At 51.3% G+C, this 25,194-nt stretch overlaps 1 protein-coding gene across 1 annotated transcript in view; it reads left to right on the forward strand.

Moving 5' to 3' along the window:
- LOC119955612 (sodium-dependent phosphate transport protein 2C-like) overlaps positions 1-25,194 on the forward strand; it is a 150,966-nt gene that overhangs the window by 15,849 nt on the left and 109,923 nt on the right. The window contains exons 3-5 of the mRNA XM_038782010.1: positions 4,403-4,522; positions 4,608-4,736; positions 5,737-5,880. Of these exons, the coding sequence (XP_038637938.1) occupies positions 4,403-4,522; positions 4,608-4,736; positions 5,737-5,880 (393 nt within the window). The remainder of the gene's footprint in view (positions 1-4,402; positions 4,523-4,607; positions 4,737-5,736; positions 5,881-25,194) is intronic.

Below are 25,194 nucleotides of genomic sequence, written 5' to 3' on the forward strand. Positions count from 1 at the left end.
CCTTTTTGCTCCTTAGCTCGAGCCAAATTGATTCTGTCTTTGAATCCTCTGGGATATTCTCTTTCTCCAGCACAGCAATGCTCTCCTGAACCACCTCTCCCCCTTTCCTATCTTTTCTAAACACCTTGTGTCCAGGAATATTTAACACCCAGTCCAGACCTTCCTTGAGCCAGGTCTCTGTTATCACAGCATTATCCTGTTTCCGCAATGAAATCTGTGTCTGTAATGGCCCAATCATATTTACCACACTCTGTACATTCACACACAGGCACGGTAACCCTGATTTAGATGCTATTAATTTTGAATTTCAGTAAAGACCTAGGGAATAGGAAGCATCAGTTCATAAGTGATTTTCAATCTCTTTTCAATTAGGGTCTTCCACCTACATACATTTCTATTTTAGAATTTTCCCAAGCCCTGCACGAATTCTTTATCTGTGTCGAAATCAGGAAACATAGACAATAAGAGCAGGAGGAGGCCATTCGGCTCTTCGAGTCTGCTCCACCAAATATATGGTCATGGCTGATCCTCCATCTCAGCAGCACATTCCTGCACTCTCCCCATAACCCTCAGTAGCTTTAGGACACAATCTTCTCAAAATGGAACAAAGTCCCTGAGCGAGCGTGTCGTCACCATGGCGGAGGCAGAAGAGACCGCCTCCCCTTCGCATGCGCCGGTAAGACGTCAGCAGCCGCTGATGCACCGGCGCATGCGCGGACTTACGCCGGCCAGCGAAGGCCCCTAAAGGTGCAAAGAATTTCACACCTTTGGGGCGGCCCGACGCCGGAGTGGTTCACGCCACCCCGACACGCCGGAACCCCTCGCCCCGCCGGGTGGGGAGAATCCCGGTCAAGGAGACCAAAACTGCACACAATACTCAGGTGTGGTCTGACCAAGGCCTTGTACAGCTGCAGTAAGACATCCTTCGTCCTATACTCAAGTCCTCGCACAATGAAGGTCAATACACCATTTACCTTTCTAACTGCTTGCTGTACCGACATGCTTGGTTTTAGTGACTGATGAACTAGGATCCCCAGGTCCCTTTGCACATCAACATTTCCTTATTCACACTTATCCACACTATACTGCATCCCCCATGCCCACGCACGTTTGGTTCCCTCATCCCAATCATTGATGTATGTTGTGAATAGCTGAGGCCCAAGCACTGATCCCTGAGGGACCCTACTAGTGATTGCCTGCCACTCCCAAAAAAAACATTTATTCCGACTCTCTGGTTCCTGTCTGCTATTCTTCTCCACCCATGCCAATATATTATCCCTAATCCCATCTGCTTTAATTTTGCCCACTAACCTCTTATGTGGGGCCTAATCAAATTCTTTCTGAAAATCCAAATACACCACATCCACTTGTTCTCTTTTATCTATTTTGCTAGTTACCTCCTCAAAAACTCCAGTAGCTTTATCAAACATGATTTCCCTTTCATAAATCCACCCTTGGTGGCTACCTTTGCAGCACATTGTCCCCTTTCTAAAGTCAATTTCAAAGAGTCCACAATGCGTAGAGTATGTATCCTCAAAGTTATGAAAATGGTATATAGGGATTCTATATGGGCTTGCCATTACATGAAGAGGGATAGATTGGAAATGGAGGCCATTCTATAAAGTTCATTCCGGCTGATTCCTGGGGTGAAGGGATTTCTTATGAGGAGTGGTTGGACAGGTTGGGCCTGTATCCATTGGAGTTTAGAAGAATGGGAGGTGATCTTATTAAAATGTATAAGATTCTTAGGGTCTTGACAGGGTGGATACTGAGAGAATGTTTCCCCTCATGGGAGAGTCTAGAACAGTGTTCTTCAAACTTTTTTTCCAGGTACCCATTTTTACCAACCGGCCAACCTTCGGGATCCAACCCGACCGACCTTCGGGATCCCACGCCGGCCAACCTTCGCGACCCATGCTGGCCGCCCTGCGCGACCCACCATTTTCTCTTATCTTGTTTGTTGCTGACAAAAATGGAGGAAATGGTTTTGGGTCCCTTTGGCCTTCGTACACGCTCTTCCAATGGAACCTGTTGGATGAAGGTGAAGCCTTCCAGTGTCGGAAAGTATGGAGTCTCCATTTGTCCAAAGTTCTGAATTTATTTCCTGTAAAATTTTATCAAATAAACCCCCCCCTGAACTTGTGAAAAAATAAATAAATAAAATGAGTAAAATAAATGAAAAAAATGAATAAACCCCCCCCCCCCAGAACTTGTAAGAAAAATAAAATAAAGGACAAAACTAAAAATTAAATGAATAAAATAAATGAATAAATGAATAAAAACCACTACAGATCTTGTAAAAAAGCTGCAACCGTTTAGAAAAAATAGCGGATGCACTGCGCATACGTGCCCGATCATCATGGTCAGCAATGCTGCTGAATTTTTTTTTGACATGTTCCCGGCCGCGGACAATGGCTCCGCGACCCTCCCGACACCCGCCCACGACCCACCCGCGCCCCCAACTTTGAAGAACACTGGTCTAGAACATGGGGGAACAGTTTAAAAATAAGGGATCTTTCATTTAAGACAGAGATGAGGAGAGATTTCCTCACCAGGTTTGTAAGTTGAAACACAATTATTGTTTATTTATACCAAGAATGATCATGTTAAATGCAACAAATACTACTGGATAACAACAAGCTAATTCCTAGTACCCACTTTAACTGTCCCACCTTCTACCCAACACACAAAACAGACAAACACAGAGGGGTGGGAAGGAGTAAAAATAATAGGGATGAAGGTCAAAAGATAAGAGTCTTTGTTTCAAATGGTGGTACTTTAGCATGTTTCCCTCACAGCACGCTGGTTGATCAAAGTCTCTGGTTTACAGCTGGTCTTTGCAGAGTTATTGATTCAGAGTTCCCACATGTTAGAAAATACAGCATTTACAGGCAGCAGGCTTCTGGAGAGACAATTTATTTCTTATCAAACTGGGCCTTCAGCTTGAGGTTCGCCTTCAGCCCTATATCTTTCTCATTTCATATCAAATCTTCCTTTCAGCTTGTGGTTTGACTTCAGGGCTTTGCAGTAGCCTGATGGAGAGAATGAGTTAGATTTAGTTAGATCTCTCAATCCAAGCCACAGAATCAAAAGTGAAATGAAAATAGAACATCGTGACTCTGAAAACATTCCAGTGGAATAATATCCAAACACCACCTGTTGCCAGGCCGAACACAGCCTTTTGGGCCCATTCATTGGCCACCAGCCGAATCAATCAAGTTGAGTCATCACTGATAGCTGAGGCAGCACGGTGGCCCAGTGGTTAGCACAGCTGCCTCATGGCGCTGAGGTCCCAGGTTCGATCCAGGCTCTGGGTCACTGTCCGTGTGGAGTTTGCACATTCTCCCCGTGTCTGCGTGGGTTTCGCCCCCACAACCCAAAAATGTGCAGGTTAGGTGAATTGGCCACACTAAATTGCCCCTTAATTGGAAAAAATAATTGGGTAATCTAAATTTTTTTTTTAAATCACTGATAGTTGGCAGTCTGCAATCACTCGTCAAGAACAACACAGCCTTCTGGAAACTTCTGTTTGAATTAAAGGCACAGGCCATTGCTTCTTCCTTTTGCTTGAATGAGAGATACAGGCTACCTTAACGACATGTGTCCATAAATCATCCATGGATCAAAAAATTTAACGGCAAAAATAAAAGAAAGGGGAAATAAGGGAATAAACAGGGAGTAAATAGGAAGGCCCCTTATATCAGTTTTGCTCTTCATATTGAAGGAAAGAGATAAATTTGCACTGGAGACAGCACAGCAAATATTCACTCGATTGGTTGCGAGGGAGAGAGGTTTGTCCCCAGATGAGATTGTGTGTTAATTGGGTTTATGTTCTCTAGAATTTAGAAGAATGAGAGGTGATCACATTGAAACATGAAAGAATCTGAAGAGGGTGGACATTGAGAGCTCTGCAGGGAACCTAATGCACGGGGCACCATTTCAGGATAAAGGGTCAATGATTTAGGTCTGAGATGAGGAGATGTTACTTCACTCAGAAGTTTGTGAATCTTTGGAATTCTCCATACCCACCACCCCCCAGCCATTATGGATGCTCCATTGTTGAATATATTCCTGACTGGGATTTCAGATTTCTCTGGGATTCGAGGGGAGTTGGCAGGAGGGTGGAGTTGAAGTCATGGCCATATTGAATGGCAAAGAGCGCTCAGGGGGCCAAATGGCCCCCTTTCATAAAGCATTGGTGGGCCGAGGAGATGGACTTCGAGCCAGCATGGACACAATAGAATGAATGGCCTCCTTCTGTGCTGGTTCTATGAGGTCAGCTCAACCTTCCCCCTCCTGCATCAAACCTGACTGGTCAATCCAACAAGTATCTCATCTGTGCCTAGACTTACCATCTGATTTGTCCAGAGTAAAATCCAGTTCTATCTTTGCTTTATAACAGAGAATGTGATAACAGTAACTGACTCTCTTCAATCAAAGGATGATGGTGTAAAGGAGGAACATGAAGAGGAAGATCCCTGGGCTCTCCCCCAGCTTCAGAGTCATGGACCCAATTGGAGCGGTAAATTAACAAAGATATTTACAAACTTAAGGAACAATTTTCACTCTCTGACACAAGACGCTATATTAGTTTTGTTCTTTCTCAGAGTTGGCTCCAGCTGGGAAGATGAAGCAGGTTTTGAAATGGATTGCACTGGGCAGCTCCTTAATTGCACTCCTCTATCTTTTTGTTTGTTCTCTTGATGTCCTGAGTTCCGCATTTCAACTGGTCGGAGGTAAGAGATACCCAGCATTATGTAAAGGAAAGACCTTGAATGAGTTATTGATTAGAAACAGCACTGACATTATCAAACCAAATGATGATTTATTTCAGTCAGTTTCTGCATTTGAATGATGCGGTATTGGAGAGTAACGGCATTGTTCTGCATCCCACCTGTCTCACATCTATAACATAGGAATGCAGCAGGGTAGCATGGTGGTTAGCATAAATGCTTCACAGCTCCAGGGTCCCAGGTTCGATTCCCGGCTGGGTCACTGTCTGTGTGGAGTCTGCACGTCCTCCCCCTGTGTGCGTGGGTTTCCTCCGGGTGCTCCGGTTTCCTCCCACAGTCCAAAGATGTGCGGGTTAGGTGGATTGGCCATGCTAAATTGCCCGTAGTGTCCTAATAAAAGTAAGGTTAAGGGGGGGGTTGTTGGGTTACGGGTATAGGGTGGATACGTGGGTTTGAGTAGGGTGATCATGGCTCGGCACAACATTGAGGGCCGAAGGGCCTGTTCTGTGCTGTACTGTTCTATGTTCTATGTTCTATGTAATGCCTATCATCTACACCAGTGAAGGGGCGGCATGGTGGCACAGCGGTTAGCACTGCTGCCTCACAGCGGCAGTGACCCGGGTCCAAAGCCGGCCTTGGGTCACTGTCTGTGCGGAGTCTACACTTTCTCCCCATGTCTGCGTGGGTTTCCTCTGGGTGCTCCCACAATCCAAAGATGGGCAGGTTAGATGGATTGGCCATAATCATTGCACCGGGGGGGGGGGGGGGGGGGGGGGGGGGCGCGAATGGCCTTCTTCTGCGTTGTAGGGATTCCATGGAGTACACTCAGTTATCTGACATGTAGTTATTTTCTATCAGTGATGTGAAATTCTTTTTGATAATTCACCTTCGAAGCAACTTTGGATGTTTTCCAAATTTTAAGATGTTATTGAAATGCAGGCTATTGCTGTTGTTGTTTTGTCCTATGTGTCGATTTAGATAAACTGTCATCATTTTTCTTTAGGGAAAATGGCTGGTGACATATTTGGTGATAACGCAGTTCTGGCCAATCCCATCGCTGGCCTGATGCTGGGAGTCTTGGTGACGATCCTGGTGCAGAGTTCCAGCACGTCCTCATCCATTGTGGTCAGCATGGTGTCCTCAGGATGTAAGTACATTCATCTGAAAACAAGTATTGAACACTCTGCTTGTTAGCCAAGCCCTCCTTCTATTGTGTAATATGTAGGACTGAGGAACGTACATGTGTTTCTGACTAAATTGGAGTGTGATACAGGACAAAGTAAATCGTGTGAGTTTGGAATACATTTACTCGTCCGTATTCGCTCTGACTGATTAGATTGTAAGAAGCAGAAAGAATAACAAGTCATTTAGCCTCGAAGGCAATTGATTGTCACAGTAGAAGCACTAACCCTCCTACCCCCACACCATTTAATTTCCTCTGCAACTCATGTGTACTGCCTCTTTCCACGGTCGGCATCTATCGAGTTAACCGCTGATTGTGTCTGTCTGGGGTATGAATGCTACTGTTACAATCAGGTGAGGAGGGGTTGAATGGCTCTCCTCTGTCCCCCCCTCCCTCGGTTGACAGCAATGTGGATGTGTTTACCAATTCACTGAGTGCTTAACTGTTTATATGCTGCAACTATGAAAGACAAAGACAGTTTTTTTCAGTTTTACTGAAGTACTTTTTATAGTACTTAAGCTGTTCTAAAAAAGTAAATAAAAAAATAGGTGGATCGGCCATGATAAATTTCCCCTCAGTGTCCAAAAGGTTAGGCAGGGTTACGGGAATGAGGTGGGGGCCTGAACCTAGGTAGGGTATGTTATAATTAACACTCATGTATATAATGAGATGCAGACAGGCAGTGATTGACACACAGGATAACCAATGAACACACACGACACAGAACAACCAATCACCAGACAGGACACCACCACTATAAAGCCCACAGGGCATTAAAGCTCTCCCTCTCTCACAGGACACGTCCAGGGAGATAGTCGCAGTGCACAGGCCAATGAACATCATCACCATGTGATAGCGAGCTAGTCTGGTCAAGCCAGTAGGAGGTTATCAGTTAGGTTAATAGAGTGTCAACCCACAGCAGATTATGTACAGCAATCAACAGCAATCGAGCGAGGGAACCATGGTTTACCAAAGAAGTGGAATCTCTTGTTAAGAGGAAGAAGGAGGCCTATGTGAAGATGAGGCATGAAGTTTCAGTTGGGGCGTTTGATAGTTACAAGGAAGCGAGGAAGGATCTAAAGAGAGAGCTGAGACGAGCAAGGAGGGGACATGAGAAGTCTTTGGCAGGTAGGATCAAGGAAAACCCAAAAGCTTTCTATAGGTATGTCAGGAATAAAAGAATGACTAGGGTAAGAGTAGGGCCAGTCAAGGACAGTGGTGGGAAGTTGTGTGTGGAGGCGGAGGAGATAAGCGAGATACTAAATGAATACTTTTCGTCAGTATTCACTCAAGAAAAAGATAATAGTGTGGAGGAGAATGCTGAGACTTCCGCTACCTGGGGATCCAAATAGCCCATGACTGGAAAGGGGTCCACAAATGGAACCTCACCAGCCTGACGGAGGAAGTTAAAAAGGACCTGCAAAGATGGAACACACTCCCGCTCTCCCTCGCGGGGAGAGTCCAGACGATCAAAATGAACGTACTGCCCAGGTTCCTTTTCCTGTTTAGATCCATTCCGATCTACATCCCCAAGGCCTTTTTCAAAGCGCTGGACAAACATATCATGGCGTTCGTATGGGGGGGTAAAAATGCTAGGATCCCAAAGAAGGTCATACAAAAAACAAAATCCAGGGGGGGGCTAGCCCTCCCGAATCTACAATTCTACCACTGGGCGGCAACAGCCGAGCGAGTAAGGGGATGGATCCAGGAGCCAGAAGCCGAGTGGGTGCGTGCGGAGGAGGCCTCCTGCATGGGAACCTCCCTCCGGGCCCTCGCCACGGCAGCACTCCCATCCCCACCCAAAAAACACTCCACCAGCCCAGTGGTGACAGCCACCCTCCAATCCTGGAACCAACTGCGGCAGCAATTTGGCCTGTACAAAATGTCGGACAAGGCTCCCATCTGCAACAACCATAGGTTCAAACCAGCACTAACCGACGCCACCTTCAAAAGGTGGAGGCAGGACGGGGGGACACTGACAGTCAGGGACCTATACACGGACGACAGGATCGCAACACTGGACGAACTGACAGAGAAATTTCAGCTAGCTGGGGGGAACGAGCTACGGTACCTGCAGCTCAAAAACTTCCTACGAAAGGAGACAAGGACGTACCCACAACCGCCACGACAGACACTATTGGAAGACCTACTGGACGCAAGTATCCTAGAGAAAGGGAACTGTAGTGACATGTATGACCGACTGGTAGACAGGGACGACACCGTACTGGACGCAACAAGAAGGAAATGGGAGGACGACCTGGGGATGGAGATAGGGTGGGGACTCTGGAGCGAAGCACTGCATAGGGTCAACTCCACCTCCACGTGCGCAAGGCTCAGCCTGACGCAACTAAAAGTGGTACATAGAGCCCACTTAACGAGAAACCGTATGAGTAGGTTCTTCCCGGAGGTGGAGGACAAATGTGAGCGGTGCCAGAGAGGCCCGGCCAACCACGCCCACATGTTCTGGTCTTGCCCCAGACTTGTGGAGTACTGGACAGCCTTCTTCGAGGCTATGTCCAAAGTGGTGGGGGTGAGGGTGGAGCCATGCCCGATAGTGGCGGTCTTCGGGGTTTCAGACCAGCCAGATCTATTCCTGGGGAGGAGGGCGGACGCCCTTGCCTTTGCCTCCCTGATTGCCCGCCGTAGAATCCTGTTTGGCTGGCGGTCAGCAGCACCACCCAGAGCTGCAGACTGGCTGTCCGACCTCTCGGAATCTCTCCAAATGGAGAAAATCAAATTCGCCATCCGAGGGTCGGACGACGGCTTCCACAGAACGTGGGAGCCATTCATGCAACTGTTCCGGGACCTGTTTGTGGCCAACGTACATGAGGAAGAATAGTCGGGTGGCCAAGAACCAGGGGAAAATGGGCGGGAATCGGGGGAAGGTAGCCGGGGGGAGGGGGGGGGGGGGGGGGGGGGGGGCTACGGGCTCGGTATGGGGGTTTGATGGCAAGCCAAGGCCCAAAACCAAACTATAAATAAATGCCTATAAACATGTGCCTCGGCCATATTGGGGAATGTAAAATATGTATGCTGGCTAAAGGGGGCAGCCACAATTATTGTTATGAAGATGCTTACCTGTAAATATTCATGTAAAAAAATTTTGTGTTTTCCTTTTTTTTTTCTCTCTCTCTAATAACTTGTAATTTGTCATATATAAAATATGAAAACTCAATAAAAAAAATTTATAAAAAAAAAAGGAGAATGCTGAGACCCAGGCTATTAGAATAGATGGCATTGAGGTGAGTAGGGAAGAAGTGTTGGCAATTCTGGACAAGGTGAAAATAGATAAGTCCCCGGGGCCGGATGGGATTTATCCTAGGATTCTCTGGGAAGCCAGGGAAGAGATTGCTGAGCCTTTGGCTTTGATTTTTAGGTCATCATTGGCTACAGGAATAGTGCCAGAGGACTGGAGGATAGCAAATGTGGTCCCTTTGTTCAAGAATGGGAGTAGAGATAACCCCGGTAACTATAGGCCGGTGAGCTTAACGTCTGTGGTGGGTAAGGTCTTGGAGAGGATTATAAAAGATACGATTTATAATCATCTAGATAGGAATAATATGATTATGGATAGTCAGCATGGTTTTGTGAAGGGTAGGTCATGCCTCACAAACCTTATCGAGTTCTTTGAGAAGGTGACTGAACAGGTAGACGAGGGTAGAGCAGTTGATGTGGTGTATATGGATTTCAGTAAAGCGTTTGATAAGGTTCCCCACGGTCGGCTATTGCAGAAAATACGGAGGCTGGGGATTGAGGGTGATTTAGAGATGTGGATCAGAAATTGGCTAGTTGAAAGAAGACAGAGAGTGGTGGTTGATGGGAAATGTTCAGAATGGAGTTTAGTTACGAGTGGCGTACCACAAGGATCTGTTCTGGGGCCGTTGCTGTTTGTCATTTTTATAAATGACCTAGAGGAGGGCGCAGAAGGATGGGTGAGTAAATTTGCAGACGACACTAAAGTCGGTGGAGTTGTAGACAGTGCGGAAGGATGTTGCAGGTTACAGAGGGACATAGATAAGCTGCAGAGCTGGGCTGAGAGGTGGCAAATGGAGTTTAATGTGGAGAAGTGTGAGGTGATTCACTTTGGAAAGAATAACAGGAATGCGGAATATTTGGCTAATGGTAAAATTCTTGGTAGTGTGGATGAGCAGAGGGATCTCGGTGTCCATGTACATAGATCCCTGAAAGTTTCCACCCAGGTTGATAGGGTTGTGAAGAAGGCCTATGGTGTGTTGGCCTTTATTGGTAGAGGGATTGAGTTCCGGAGCCATGAGGTCATGTTGCAGTTGTACAAAACTCTAGTACGGCCGCATTTGGAGTATTGCGTACAGTTCTGGTCGCCTCATTATAGGAAGGACGTGGAAGCCTTGGAACGGGTGCAGAGGAGATTTACCAGGATGTTGCCTGGTATGGAGGGAAAATCTTATGAGGAAAGGCTGAGGGACTTGAGGTTGTTTTCGTTAGAGAGAAGAAGGTTAAGAGGTGACTTAATAGAGGCATACAAAATGATCAGAGGGTTAGATAGGGTGGACAGCGAGAGCCTTCTCCCGCGGATGGAGGTGGCTAGCACGAGGGGACATAGCCTTAAATTGAGGGGTAATAGATATAGGACAGAGGTCAGAGGTGGGTTTTTTACGCAAAGAGTGGTGAGGCCGTGGAATGCCCTACCTGCAACAGTAGTGAACTCGCCAACATTGAGGGCATTTAAAAATTTATTGGATAAGCATATGGATGATAAGGGCATAGTGTAGGTTCGATGGCCTTTAGTTTTTTCCATGTCGGTGCAACATCGAGGGCCGAAGGGCCTGTACTGCGCTGTATCGTTCTATGTTCTATGTTCTATGTAATTTTTTTTTTATAAATGTTTTTATTCAGTTTTCATATTTTATATTGAACAAATTACAAATTGTTAGGAGAGAAAAAGAACAAAAAAAAAAAAAAAAAAACACAACAAACAAACACGCAAAAATTAACATACATATTTACAGGTAAGCATCTTCGTAGTAGTAACTGCGCCCGCCCCCCCCCCCCCCCCCCCCCCAACATGTTTATTTAGTTTGGTTTTGGGCCTTAGCTAGCCATCGAACCCCCGTACCGAACCTGTAGCCCCTCCCGCTACCTTCCCCCGACTATTCTTCCTCTTGTACATTGGCCACAAATAGGTCCCGGAACAGTTGCATGAATGGCTCCCACGTTCTGTGGAAGCCGTCGTCCGACCCTCGGATGGCAAATTTGATTTTCTCCATTTGGAGAGATTCCGAGAGGTCGGACAGCCAGTCCGCAGCTCTGGGCGGTGCTGCTGACCGCCAGCCAAACAGGATTCTACGGCGGGCGATCAGGGAGGCAAAGGCAAGGGCATCCGCCCTCCTCCCCAGGAATAGATCTGGCTGTTCTGAAACCCCGAAGACCGCCACTATCGGGCATGGCTCCACCCTCACTCCCACCACTTTGGACATTACCTCGAAGAAGGCTGTCCAGTACTCCACGAGTCTGGGGCAGGACCAGAACATGTGGGCGTGGTTGGCCGGGCCTCTTTGGCACCGTTCACATCTGTCTTCCACCTCCGGGAAGAACCTACTCATACGGGTTCTTGTTAAGTGGGCTCTATGTACCACTTTTAGTTGCGTCAGGCTGAGCCTTGCGCACGTGGAGGTGGAGTTGACCCTATGCAGTGCTTCGCTCCAGAGTCCCCACCCTATCTCCATCCCCAGGTCGTCCTCCCATTTCCTTCTTGTTGCGTCCAGTACGGTGTCGTCCCTATCTACCAGTCGGTCATACATGTCACTACAGTTCCCTTTCTCTAGGATACTTGCGTCCAGTAGGTCTTCCAGTAGTGTCTGTCGTGGCGGTTGTGGGTACGTCCTTGTCTCCTTTCGTAGGAAGTTTTTGAGCTGCAGGTACCGTAGCCCGTTCCCCCCAGCTAGCTGAAACTTCTCTGTCAGTTTGTCCAGTGTTGCGATCCTGTCGTCCGTGTATAGGTCCCTGACTGTCAGTGTCCCCCCGTCCTGCCTCCACCTTTTGAAGGTGGCGTCAGTCAGTGCTGGTGTGAACCTATGGTTGTTGCAGATGGGAGCCCTGTTCGACATTTTGGTCAGGCCAAGTTGCTGCCGCAGTTGGTTCCAGGATTGGAGGGTGGCTGTCACCACTGGGCTGCTGGAGTGTTTTTTGGGTGGGGATGGGAGTGCTGCCGTGGCGAGGGCCCGGAGGGAGGTTCCCATGCAGGAGGCCTCCTCCGCACGCACCCACTCAGCCTCTGGCTCCTGGATCCATCCCCTTACTCGCTCGGCTGTTGCTGCCCAGTGGTAGAATTGTAGATTCGGGAGGGCTAGCCCTCCCCTGGTTTTTGTTTTTTGTAAGACCTTCTTTGGGATCCTAGCATTTTTACCCCCTCATACGAACGCCATGATGAGTTTGTCCAGCGCTTTGAAAAAGGCCTTGGGGATGTAGATCGGAATGGATCTAAACAGGAAGAGGAACCTGGGCAGTACGTTCATTTTGATCGTCTGAACTCTCCCCGCGAGGGAGAGCGGGAGTGTGTTCCATCTTTGCAGGTCCTTTTTAACTTCCTCCGTCAGGCTGGTGAGGTTCCATTTGTGGATCCCTTTCCAGTCATGGGCTATTTGGATCCCCAGGTAGCGGAATTTATGTCGGGCTTGATTGAACGGCAGCCCCTTTAGTGCTGCCCCCCCCCCCCCTTGCGGGTGTACTGGGAAGATCTCACTTTTGCTCATGTTGAGTTTGTAGCCCGAGAAGGCTCCAAACTCTTTCAGGAGCGCGATGATTCCGTCCATGCTGCTTTGTGGGTCCGAGATATAGAGGAGCAGATCATCCGCATAGAGTGAGACTCTGTGCTCTCTACCTCCCCTTCGGATCCCCCTCCAATTTTTTGCTGCCCTGAGCGCGATTGCTAGCGGTTCAATTGCTAGTGCGAACAGCAGCGGGGACAGTGGGCATCCTTGTCTGGTGCCCCTGTGCAGCTGGAAGTATTGGGAGTTGGTATTGTTGGTCTGTACACTCGCCATGGGTGCGTTGTACAGGAGCTTTACCCAAGCGGTGAACCCTGTTCCAAGCCCGAACCGCTCCAGTACCTCTATGAGGTATTTCCACTCGACTCTGTCGAAGGCCTTTTCTGCGTCCAGGGAGACGATCACCTCTTGTGTTCTCTCCCCGGAGGGGGTCATTATCACGTTCAGCAGGCGCCTGATGTTCGCGGTAAGCTGTCTACCTTTGACAAAGCCCGTCTGGTCCTCTGTGACCACCTCAGGTACACAGTCTTCTAGCCTCTTGGCTAGGATTTTGGCCAGTATTTTGGCGTCTGCATTCAGCAGAGATATGGGTCTGTATGACCCACATTCCGTTGGGTCTTTGTCTTTCTTAGGTATCAGCGAGATTGAGGCCTGTGCTAACGTGGGTGGCAATGTGCCCCTAGCTAGCGAGTCTGTGAACATCTCCCGCAGGTGCGGGGCCAGCGCTGTCGCAAATTTTTTGTAGAAGTCCGCCGGGAATCCGTCCGGTCCCGGCGCCTTCCCCGCCTGCATGGAGCTAATGCTGTCCATGATCTCTCCCAGTGCTAGTGGTGCTTCCAGATCCCGTTTTCTGCCCTCTCCCACAACTGGTATGTCCAGTCCGTCAAGAAACCGGTTCATCCCAGCCTTCCCCGTTGGGGGCTCTGAGGTGTACAGCTCTTGGTAGAAGGCCTTGAAGGTTTTGTTAATCCTCTCTGGTTCTGTTTCCAACGTGCCTCTGGTATCTCTGATTTGCGCAATTTCTCTGCTGGCTGCCTGCTTTCTCAGCTGGTGGGCCAACAGGCGGCTGGCTTTGTCTCCGTGTTCGTATAGGGCCCCGCGTGCCTGGCGGAGTTGGTGTACTGCTTTCCTGGTGGAGAGCAGGTCAAAGTTCCTTTGTAATTCTTTCCTCTCCGCCAGGAGTTCTACGGTCGGGGCCTCGGAGTATTTATGGTCTACCTCCAGTATGGAGTCGACCAGCTTCTGCCTAGCCACCCTTTCCTCCCTATCTCTTTGCGCTTTGTAGGCTATGATTTCCCCTCTTAGTACGGCCTTAAGCGCTTCCCAGAACGTGGAGGGTGAGACCTCCCCGTTTTGGTTGATCTCAGTGTACTCCGCTATGGCCCGCGCTATCCTTTCGCTGAAGGCCTTGTCAGCTAGTAAGGCACCGTCCAACCTCCATTTGGGGCGCTGGGCCCTTCCCGTCTCTAGCCGCACATCCATGTAGTGTGGGGCGTGGTCTGATATCACAATTGCGGAGTATTCCACCTTGTCTATCTCTGGAAGCACCGTTTTCCCCACCACAAAGAAGTCAATTCTGGTGTACACGTTGTGTACTGGGGAGAAGAAAGAGAATTCTTTCTCCCCCGGGTGGGCGAATCTCCAGGGGTCTACTGCTCCCATCTGCTCCATATAGTGACTGAGTTCCCTTGCCATGTTTCAGGTTTTCCCCGTTCTGGGGTTTGATCTGTCCGTCGTTGGGTCCTGTACACAGTTGAAGTCCCCCCCCATGATTAGTCGGTGCGTCGCTATGTCCGGGATTTCTGCCATGGTCTTTTGGATGAAGCTCGTGTCGTCCCAGTTGGGCGCATACACGTTAACTAGGACTACCGGCGCCCCATCCAGGGCCCCGCTGACCATGACATACCGTCCCCCTGGGTCCGTAACCGTCTTTGTCGCCCTAAACATTGTCCTCTTGCCAATCAGGATCGCCACCCCCCCTGGCCCTTGCCCCATAACAGGAATGATAGGTTTGTCCCACCCAGCCCTTTCTTACCCGCAGTTGGTCCTGCTCCCTCAAGTGCGTCTCTTGGAGGAAGACTATGTCGGCCCTCATGTTTCTAAGGTGGGTGAGGACTCTAGATCTCTTCACTGGGCCATTAAGTCCCCTTACGTTCCAGGTGACTATTCTGGTGGGGGGCTTCTGCCCCCTTGCTCCTGTGGGGTTAACCATATTTGTCCGGTGGACGCGCCCCTGCCCTCTGGGGTTTCCCTTTGTTAGGGGGCCGTCCAGGATGTCCACTATCACTGCTCTCCCCATGCGGTCGGGTCCCTGCGCTCCGGGGTTCCCCCTTGTCCCGGGGACACCCGCCATGGCCGTCCACTGTGTGTCCGCCACGCGGGTAGCCCCCTGCACTCCGGGGGGCCCCTTCACCCACAGACCGTACTGGGTGGGTGTTTGCAGCAGTTCCCTGTTTCGAGCCCTTGTCTGTGGCACTTTGTGGCCCTATTCCCTTTCTGGCCTCTTTTGTCCCTTCGTCCCTGCATTTCCCCTCCCTGGTCTCTCGCCCCCCGAGTGCCCCCCCCCCCCGCTCTATCCCTTTCGGGGATACCCCTGTGTACCCCTCCATTGCCCCTCTCTCCCCCATTCCTGTCCCCATTTGCTCTCCCACCTTTGATGGGTGATCCCCCCCCTCCCCTGCCTGGCGCCTTCCCCCCTGTTGGGGGTGCGCTGCGGCCCTGCTCTGTTGCGCGCCCCCTTCGCTAGCTTTCCTGCTAGCACGGTGGCTCCCCGCTCGGAGGTTGCTGTCCCCCTTCCCCTCTCCCCTCTCCAGTACTCCCGTTCCCTCGTGCCGGGGCCTGGCCTCCCACCTGGAGCGGGCCCTTGGGCATTGGGTTGTTTTTCCTGGGTGCTCCTGCCAGGGGGGAGGGGGCTGGCTTTGCCTCGCCCCTCCCCACCCCCCCGTCGGCATGACGTATCTCCTTGCCATGGGCCCCTCGTCCCTACTTCCCATGGCGTTTTTCCAGCCCGTGCTCCTCAACGAATCTATTCGCCTCGGCAGGGGCTGTAAAGAAATATTCCTTGTGTTGGTATGTGACCCAGAGTTTTGCTGGGTACAGCATACCAAAACGTACTTTGTTCTTATAGAGAGCTGCTTTCGCTCTGTTGAACTCCGCCCGTCTCTTAGCTATGTCCGCTCCAAAATCCTCGTAGATTCTGATGGCGTGCCCGTCCCAATTGCAGGCTCTATTCTCCTTGGCCCAGCGCAGGATTGTCTCCCTATCCCGGTACCGGTGCAGTCTGGCTATAACTGCTCTCGGTTTTTCCCCTTCCTTGGGCTTCGGGCGCAGTGACCGATGAGCTCTGTCCATTTCCGGTGGGGTGGGAAAAGTTTCCCGCCCCACTAAGGAGCCCAGCATCGCAGCCACGAATGTTGTGGGATTTCTACCCTCTATCCCCTCTGGCAGGCCCACTATCTTAATGTTTTGCCTTCTCGAGTTGATCTCCTGGTCGTCTACCCTGCCCTTCAGGCTCCCCTGTGTTGCACTCAGTTTCGCCATTTCCCTCTCCAGGGACATGACCCGGTCGCTCACGTCAGTCGCTGCCTTCTCCAGCTCTTTAATGGTTGCCCCGTGGGCTTCCAGTATCTTCCCTTGGGCTTCCAGTATCTTCCCTTGGGCATCCACTTTCTCCTCCATTCTGGTCAGAGCCTGCTGCACCCCTGACATGGCCCTGGTCATTGCTGCCTGTGCTGCGGCCTCTGTGTCTGCTTTTAACTCTGCCTTGATTGCCTGCAGCTGCTCCCTCACCACCTCTGCAATGGCTTCCTTCCAATTCACGCCCCCCTCTAACCCCAGGGGAGAGGTTGCCCGCCCGTCCAGCCCTTTTGGATGCGGCGATACATTCTTCCCGCTGCTTCGCGTGTTGACTCGTTCGCCCAAGCTGGTTTGCCCTTTGCCCCGTCCACCTCCGGTGCCCCCTTTCTCTTGGGTCCCTTCTGGCATTTTTTTCTCCCCCTTCCCCTTCATCGTTTCTTCTCTCCTTTTTCTTCTTTTCCCCCTTTTCCGCACCCTATTTTAATTTTATTTATATATATATATATATATATATATATATAAAAATATATGTATATATTTTTTTTTTAAATGAAAAATTTATTTCCCCCCTTCTTTCCTTTACCCCTTTATTTCACCCCTTTTCTCTTTACCAGTTTTCTTTTGGGTTTTTATTTTAAAAAAAAGAACAGAAATATAAGTCTCTTTTTTCTTTTGTTTTCTCTCTCCACTCGCCCAGGAGAGAGAGAGAGAGTCCCCCTTTGTCCTTGCCACGTGGTGGTCACTGCAGTTGGGGGGAGGGGGAGGGGCGAGTGGGGCTGCTGGTTGGGGGGGGGGGGGGGGTTTGTGTCCCCGCTGCTGGTTGGGGGGGGGGTTGGTGTCCTCGCTGCTGGTTGGGGGGGGGGGGGGGGGGGGGGGGTTGGTGTCCTCGCTGCTGGTTGGGGGGGGGGGGGGGGGGGTTGGTGTCCTCGCTGCTGGTTGGGGGGGGGGGAGAGTTGGTGTCCCCGCTGCTGATTGGGGGGGGGAAGGTGGTGTCCCGCTGCTGGTTTGGGGGGGGGAAGAGGGCCCGCCGCTGCCGCACCGTTCCCGGCCCGCGTGGGGGGGGGGGGGGGAGAGAGGGGTTGGACCTGCCGCTGCTGGGCCTCCCTGTCGCCGTCGCTCCTCGCCTCCGCCTTCCGCCGCCGCCCGCTCCTCCTCAGCTGCCGCCCGCTCCTCCTCCGCTTCTCCTCCGCTGCCGCCCGCCGCTGCCGCCCGCTGCTCCTCCGTTGTCGCCCGCTCCTCCGCCGTTGCCGCCCGCTCCTCCTCCGCCGTTGCCGCCCGCTCCTCCTCCGCCGTCCGGCCTGTCGGGGGGGTTCCTTCCTGGCGCTTGCGGGAGCCCCTCTCCCTGCGACCTCCTCGCTCGCCGCCCGGAAGTCGAGTCATGTTCTATGTAATTGATGTGAAGATTGTTGATTGTTCCAAAGATGTGCGGGTTAGGTGGATTGGCCATGCTAAAATTGCCCGTAGTGTCCAAAAAAGTAAGGTTAAGGGGGAGTTGTTGGGTTACGGGTATAGGGTGGATACGTGAGTTTCAGTAGGGTGATCATTGCTCGGCACAACATCGAGGGCCGGAGGGCCTGTTCTGTGCTGTACTGTACTGTTCTCAATTAAACAGTGTTGGACCGTCTCCTGTTTCGGAAGCCTGTTTCTCATTTCACTGCATCCAGTTGCAGTTGATGTTAGACCAACACAGATAACACATCGGGATGCTCTTTCAGAGGGTCGGTGCAGACCCGATGGGCTGAATGGCCTCTTTTTGCACTGTCGGGATTCTGTGATTCTGTGATTCTATGATTCTATGAACGCAATGTTGATAATTAAAAGTTTCTTAAACCGTAAACATGATAGATGTGTTAAGATACATTTTACAATTAACTGTTACAAGTTTATGGTATAATTTGGCTATTTTGAATGATTTATAAAAGTGTAATGTTTAACACGACATATGCGAGTCGCCAGTAAATTGACATAAACGATCCCTTTAATCGGTGCAGAATCTGGAAACATGCTCGCTCCGCCCCCAACACTTCACTATTTGTTCTTTGTTCTTACTGAAACAATGCTACTCCATCAGAAGAGAGTCAGGCAACATGTCTGCTTGCTGAGCAGAAGAACTACCATCCCCAGAGAGTCTTCAAGCAAAGGATGTCCGAGGAAATGATGCCAGAGGATATGTGTGTCAGCAGACTGTGCTTGAGCAGGGAGCAATGGGACATCGCTGTTCAAACCTGAGCTTGGAACAATGCACTGCCTTAACGGTGGCAGTGAAACTCACCACGGCCTCAACAATTTCTTTACTTGTGCGTCATTACATCATGGAACTGGTGACACGTCTAACATTCCCCAGAATGCAAATGGAAGTCATGTGGTAGTATGACTAGAGGTACTACGGTACCTGGGAATGTGAGCTACTATTGGTGGAGAAGGCTCGTTGCTCATTGGCCCAAGTGTTTGTATTTTATTGGTCGGAATGTAAGATAGGTCCGCCCAGTGAGGCGGGGTATAAGAACCCGTGTTTCCCAGCAGCCAGCCTCTTTCTGTACTCGGGCTGCTGGGGAAACATCTTGTTGATTAAAGCCTTCCATTCGGACTACATCCTTGTTTCAGTAGTTATTGATTGCGCATCAATTTAATCAACAAGATTTTAAAAGATGGAGCTCCGCATCAAGCAGGAGTGTCTACGACTCAGCCCCCAATCAGCTAATGCAGCAGCTACATTCAAGCATTGGCTAGCTTGTTTCAATAGCTACCTCAGCACGGCAGAAAACGTACCGACGAGGGAGCAGAATTTACACTCGTGCGTAGGTCCCGCCACCTACACGCTCATCGAAGACACGTCCGACTACGACTCCGCTATGGAACTGCTAAAAGGACACTACATCCGACCGGTGAATCAAGCTTACGCTCGGCACTTGATGGCGATGAGGCAGCAGACCCCTGGTGAGTCGTTACCGTGCGCTCCTTGTACTGGGGAGGAAATGCGGCTGCCCGCAAGAGCACACCGAACTGTTAATCCGAGATGCCTTTGCTGCGGGTATGCAGTCCCCACAAATCCGCCAGAGACTGTTAGAGAAGGAAACTTTGAGCCTCACAGAGGCACGGGCCCTCGCGAACTCTCTGGATGTCGCATACAGAAAAGCCCGTTCATACGCCCCCGACCGCGCGGCGGCCCCCTGGGCAGCGTGGAATTCATCTTCCCCTTCCCCTACAGACTCTGAATCACCTCAGGCCTGCGCTGCAAGACGCCATGGAAACCCTGCTGAGCCCCATTGCTATTTTTGTGGACAGGCAAAACACCCAGCGTTGCCCAGCCCGATCGGCAACGTGCAAGGGCTGTGGTAAGAAGGGCCATTTTCTGTCGGTCTGCCAAGCCAAGGCAATCGCTGCGGTCCCAGGCAGCGACTGCGGGACGCTGACCCGTCTCTCTCCAAGGGCCCCGTGCGGCCCGCGAACTTCTCCATCCCCATCCCCCAATGCCACTTGCGGCATCTGGGCGCCGCCATCTTGTGCTTCCGACGCCACGTGTGGGGGACGGGTGCCGCCATTTTGTCCATCCCCCACCATGTGCGACCAGTGGGCGCCGCCATCTTGGACCGGCTCCGAGGACCCCGGCACGGGTGACTATGCACCGCCCGATGAAGACTCCGATCTTCTGCCACGACTCGCATCAATCACCTTGGACCAGTCTTGACCCCGCACCCTCTCTACGGGCACGAAACGTCCTGCCTGCTGGACTCCGGGAGCAGGGAGAGCTTCATACACCCTGACACGGTAAGACGCTGCTCTCTTCCTGTCCATCCTGTCAATCAAAAAATCTCCCTGGCCTCTGGCTCCCATTCGGTTGAGATCAAGGGGTATTGTATAGCGAACCTCACAGTCCAGGGGAGGGAGTTTAAAAATTACAGGCTCTACGTCCTCCCCCACCTCTGCGCGGCCGCAATCCTGGGGTTAGACTTCCAGTGCAACCTCCAGAGCCTAACATTTAAATTCGGCGGCCCTATACCTCCCCTCACTGTCTGCAGCCTCACAACCCTCAAAGTCGATCCCCCGTCCTTGTTTGCAAACCTCACCCCGAATTGCAAACCTGTCGCCACCAGGAGCAGACGATACAGTGCCCAGGACAGGACCTTCATCAGGTCGGAGGTCCAGCGGCTTCTGAAGGAAGGGGTCATCGAGGCTAGCAACAGCCCCTGGCGAGCACAAGTTCTAGTGGTAAAGACCGGGGAGAAGAATAGGATGGTCATAGACTACAGTCAGACCATCAACAGGTTTACGCAGCTGGACCCGTACCCTTTCCCCCGTATATCCGACCTGGTCAACAGGATCGCGCAGTACAAGGTCTTCTCCACGGTAGACCTGAAGTCTGCCTACCACCAGCTCCCCATCCACGTGAGCGATCGCAAGTACACTGTGTTTGAGGCGGACGGGCGTCTCTACCACTTTTTAAGGGTTCCCTTCGGTGTCACAAACGGGGTCTCGGTCTTCCAACAAGAGATGGGCCAAATGGTCGACTGATACGGTTTATGGGCAACTTTCCCGTATCTCGATAATTTCACCATCCGCGTCCACGATCAACAGGACCATGACACCAACCTCCGCAAATTCCTCCAAACCGCAAAACTCCTGAATTTGACCTATAACAAAGAAAACTGCGTGTTCAGCACCGACCGCCTAGCCATCCTTGGCTACGTAGTGCGAAATGGAGTGATAGGCCCTGACCCAGAACGCATGGGTCCCCTGATGGACCTCCCCCTCCCTCACTGCTCCAAGGCTCTGAAGCACTGCCTCGGGTTCTTCTCTTACTACGTTCAGTGGGTCCCCAACTATGCCGACAAAGCCCGACGCTCATTCAAACTACCACTTTCCCCCTGTCGACAGAGGCCCGCCAGGCCTTCAGCCGCATCAAAGCGGATATCGCAAAGGCCACGATGTGCGCCATTGACGAGCCCCTCCCCTTCCAGGTCGAGAGCGACGCATCTGACGTAGCTCTGGCAGCCACCCTCAACCAAGCGGGCAGGCCCGTGGCCTTCTTCTCACGCACCCTCCATGCTTCCGAAATCCGCCACGCCTCAGTCGAGAAGGAAGCACAGGCCATAGTAGAAGCTGTGCAACATTGGAGGCATTACCTGGCCGGCAGGAGGTTTACCCTCCTCACAGACCAATGGTGGGTGGCTTTCATGTTCGACAATGCACAGCGGGGCAAGATAAAAAACGACAAGATCTTGCGGTGGAGGATCGAGTTATCGATCTACAACTATGACATCTTGTATTGTCCTGGGAAGCTAAACGTGTCTCCCGATGCCCTATCCCGCGGCACCTGTGCCAACGTGCAAGTGGACTGCCTCAGAGCCCTCCACGAGGACCTCTGCCACCCGGGGGTTACCCACTTCTTCCATTTCGTGAAGACCCGCAACCTGCCCTACTCCTTCGAGGAGGTCAGGACAGTCACCAGAAACTGCTACATCTGCGCGGAGTGCAAGCCACACTTCTGCCGCCCCGAAACAGCGCATCTGATAAAGGCTTCTCGTCCCTTTGAACGCCTCAGCATGGACTCCCCCCCCCCCCCCCCCCCCGCCCCCCCCGCCGGCACCTCTCACCATAGCCTCCCTCCCTGGACAACCCTTTTCCCCACAGGCTATGGCGGGACCCCCCCCCCCCCCCCCAACCGCAACTGCACCCTGCAGGCGCTCCCCTCCCTGGCCCACCAATCCCCTCACCTGCACCGCCTGGAGGACTAGATGCCCCCCCCCCCCCCCTCCCCTGCCCGGCCCTCACCATCGCCGTCTGCGGGTGGTGAAACCTCCACAAGGACCAGATCATCGCTCCCGGAGTCATGGATGCCCGCATCTCCATCAACATCTCCACCGAAGCTCCGTTGGGCGCAGAGGACGTCCAAGGCCCCCGACCGTCTGATTGAGTCGATGTGAACTATTAATGGATTTTTTTCTGTCTCTGTAAATGGTTACGGGCCAGTGCGCCATGTATACAATACAATTCCTGACTCGGTACATAGTTACGGGCCAGTGGGCAGCCGCCATTCGAGAGGGGTAGAGTCCCATATCACTAGTCATACTACCAGTAAGTTATCCCACCCGCACCGGACTACCAGTCATGGCTGGACGCCCGAGCAGTCCCCCCCCCCCTCACTCCAGTTCCTTTCTCAACAAGGGGTGAATGTGGTAGAATGACTAGAGGTACTACGGTACCTGGGAGTGTGAGTTACCATTGGTGGAGAAGGCCCAAGTGTTTGCATTTCATTGGTCGGAATGTAAGGTAGCTCCGCCCAGTGAGGCGGGGTATAAGAACCCGTGTTTCCCAGCAGCCAGCCTCTTTCTGTACTCGAGCTGCTGGGGAAAGATCTTGTTGATTAAAGCCTTCAATTCGGACTGCATCCTCGTTTCAGTAGTTATTGATTGCGCATCAAGTCATTTTCCTGAGGGCTTCGGAGTTAATTAATTTCGGCGTATCGCCTGTGAGGATGAAGGGGAGGCCCCTCGCATCCCACGGGATTGCTGGTTTCCGGAAAGTGATTGGGGCTGTTGGTGGAACACTAATCCAATAGCTGAGGCTTCTTCAACAGGAAAGAGATCTTGTTCGTTGAGTATGATGAAGGTGCGCGATGCCCCAATGGAGACCCTCCATGTCGAATGCAGTCAACCGGGGAAGCCCCCCCCCCGACTCACTCGTCCTGGCAAACCCAATGTAGCACCAGACCGTGATGACATCACCAGGAATTACAGGATGGCTACTGGTGATAAGAAATACCTTATAAGAAAAGGATGTTGCTTGCGATACCATTTCAGAGGAGCAGTAAGAAGCACAGGAGTGATAGAACTGAGTAAACTTGGAAGCATGTCAGGTGATGGAGAGGGCAATAGGGATTTTAAAGTCATGTTTCTGTTGCCTGCACTGGTCAGGGGGCACTTCTCAGTATTCCCTTGTGATCACCTCGACGATTGTGGCGGTATTGCACAGCTTTGACTTTGGGGAAGGACTGACCTTTCACCCTGAAGGTGATTTAGCGGCAGAAATGGAGGAGTTGGAGGAACACGATGTGGAGCCAGGCGCAGATATGCCTCCTGGAGCAGACGAGGAGGCCCAGGCTCCAGCCGTAACCATGGCAACTAGAGATCACCTGGTAACTACTGCATAGGGGCTGGCTTAGCACACTGGGCTAAATCGCTGGCTTTTAAAGCAGACCAAGGCAGGCCAGCAGCACAGTTCAATTCCCGTACCAGCCTCCCCGAACAGGCGCCAAATGTGGCGACTAGGGGCTTTTCACAGTAACTTCATTGAAGCCTACGAGATTAAGTGAGAATAAGCGATTTTCATTTCATTTTGTTTTCATTTCATTTGGAGGTTGAGACCTGCACATTTTCTGCCTCTCACTCCACTCCCTTCCTTCTGAAATAAGGCAAGAGCACCGTTGTTTTAAAGTTAACCAAATTACGTTAATTTAGTTCAAAACTCTTGAAAAACATTTGAGGTACTTACTGTTTCGAATCCCAAAGGCCAGCTGCTTGAAGTAAGATTTTGTGTCTCTTCCATTATTCTTGAGAATATTTTTTAAATTATAAAACTTTACAGAGAATGCTGCAAATGTGTTATTCAAGCATCAGAAACACTGAATACTTTAAGAAAACTATTTATGGATAACAATAGCTCCAATAAACAACACATCCAAAGTGGAATAGCACATTATTAAATAACGGCATCACTATATTAAAAAAAAACAAAAGAAAATGTAAAGTCAAATGTAACGGCACATAATGTGCAGAAGGTACAGTGATGGAAATGTGTAGCCATCTTTGACGATATTTTAAGTCCTTGGAATGTGACTTTAGTCTTACAGCCAGTAAATTCAAAATCATTTTTGTCATGTCGAGTATGGTTTCACAAAGATAGTCGCTGTGTCGATCTTGATTTCAGAGATTGACCAGTGTCTCCGAGTCCTGTCAAGAGTGTCTCCACTCTGGGGCCTTCAATTGTATTACAGTTTTCCTAGTCCTGTTCCTGTAGCTCTGGATGGCGTGAGTGCTGCATCACACTGGCTCCAGGTGGGAGCTCCTCTGGCACTGGACAGTGTGAGTGCTGCATCACACTGGCTCCAGGTGGGAGATCCTCTGGCGCTGGACAGTGTGAGTGCTCCATCACACTGGCTCCAGGTGGGAGCTCTGGCACTGGACAGTGTGAGTGCTACATCGCACTGGCTCCAGGTGGGAGATCCTCTGGCGCTGGACAGTGTGAGCGCTGCATCACACTGGCTCCAGGTGGGAGCTCCTCTGGCACTGGACATTGTGAGTGCTGCATCACACTGGCTCCAGGTGGGAGCTCCTCTGGCACTGGACAGTGTGAGTGCTGCATCACACTGGCTCCAGGTGGGAGCTCCTCTGGCACTGGACAGTGTGAGTGCTGCATCACACTGGCTCCAGGTGGGAGCTCCTCTGGCGCTGGACAGTGTGAGCGCTACATCGCACTGGCTCCAGGTGGGAGATCCTCTGGCGCTGGAAAGCATGAGCGCTGCATCACTGGCTCCAGGTGGGAGCTCCTCTGGCACTGGACAGTGTGAGCGCTACATCGCACTGGCTCCAGGTGGGAGCTCCTCTGGCACTGGACAGCGTGAGCACTGCATCGCACTGGCTCCAGGTGGGAGCTCCTCTGGCGCTGGACAGTGTGAGCACTGCATCACACTGGCTCCAGGTGGGAGCTCCTCTGGCACTGGACATTGTGAGTGCTGCATCGCACTGGCTCCAGGTGGGAGCTCCTCTGGCGCTGGACAGTGTGAGCACTGCATCACACTGGCTCCAGGTGGGAGCTCCTCTGGCACTGGACAGTGTGAGTGCTGCATCACACTGGCTCCAGGTGGGAGATCCTCTGGCACTGGAAAGCATGAGCGCTGCATCACTGGCTCCAGGTGGGAGCTCCTCTGGCGCTGGACAGCGTGAGTGCTGCATCACAC

Source organism: Scyliorhinus canicula, chromosome 21 (genome assembly GCF_902713615.1).
Source record: "Scyliorhinus canicula chromosome 21, sScyCan1.1, whole genome shotgun sequence".
Classification (NCBI taxonomy): domain Eukaryota; kingdom Metazoa; phylum Chordata; class Chondrichthyes; order Carcharhiniformes; family Scyliorhinidae; genus Scyliorhinus; species Scyliorhinus canicula.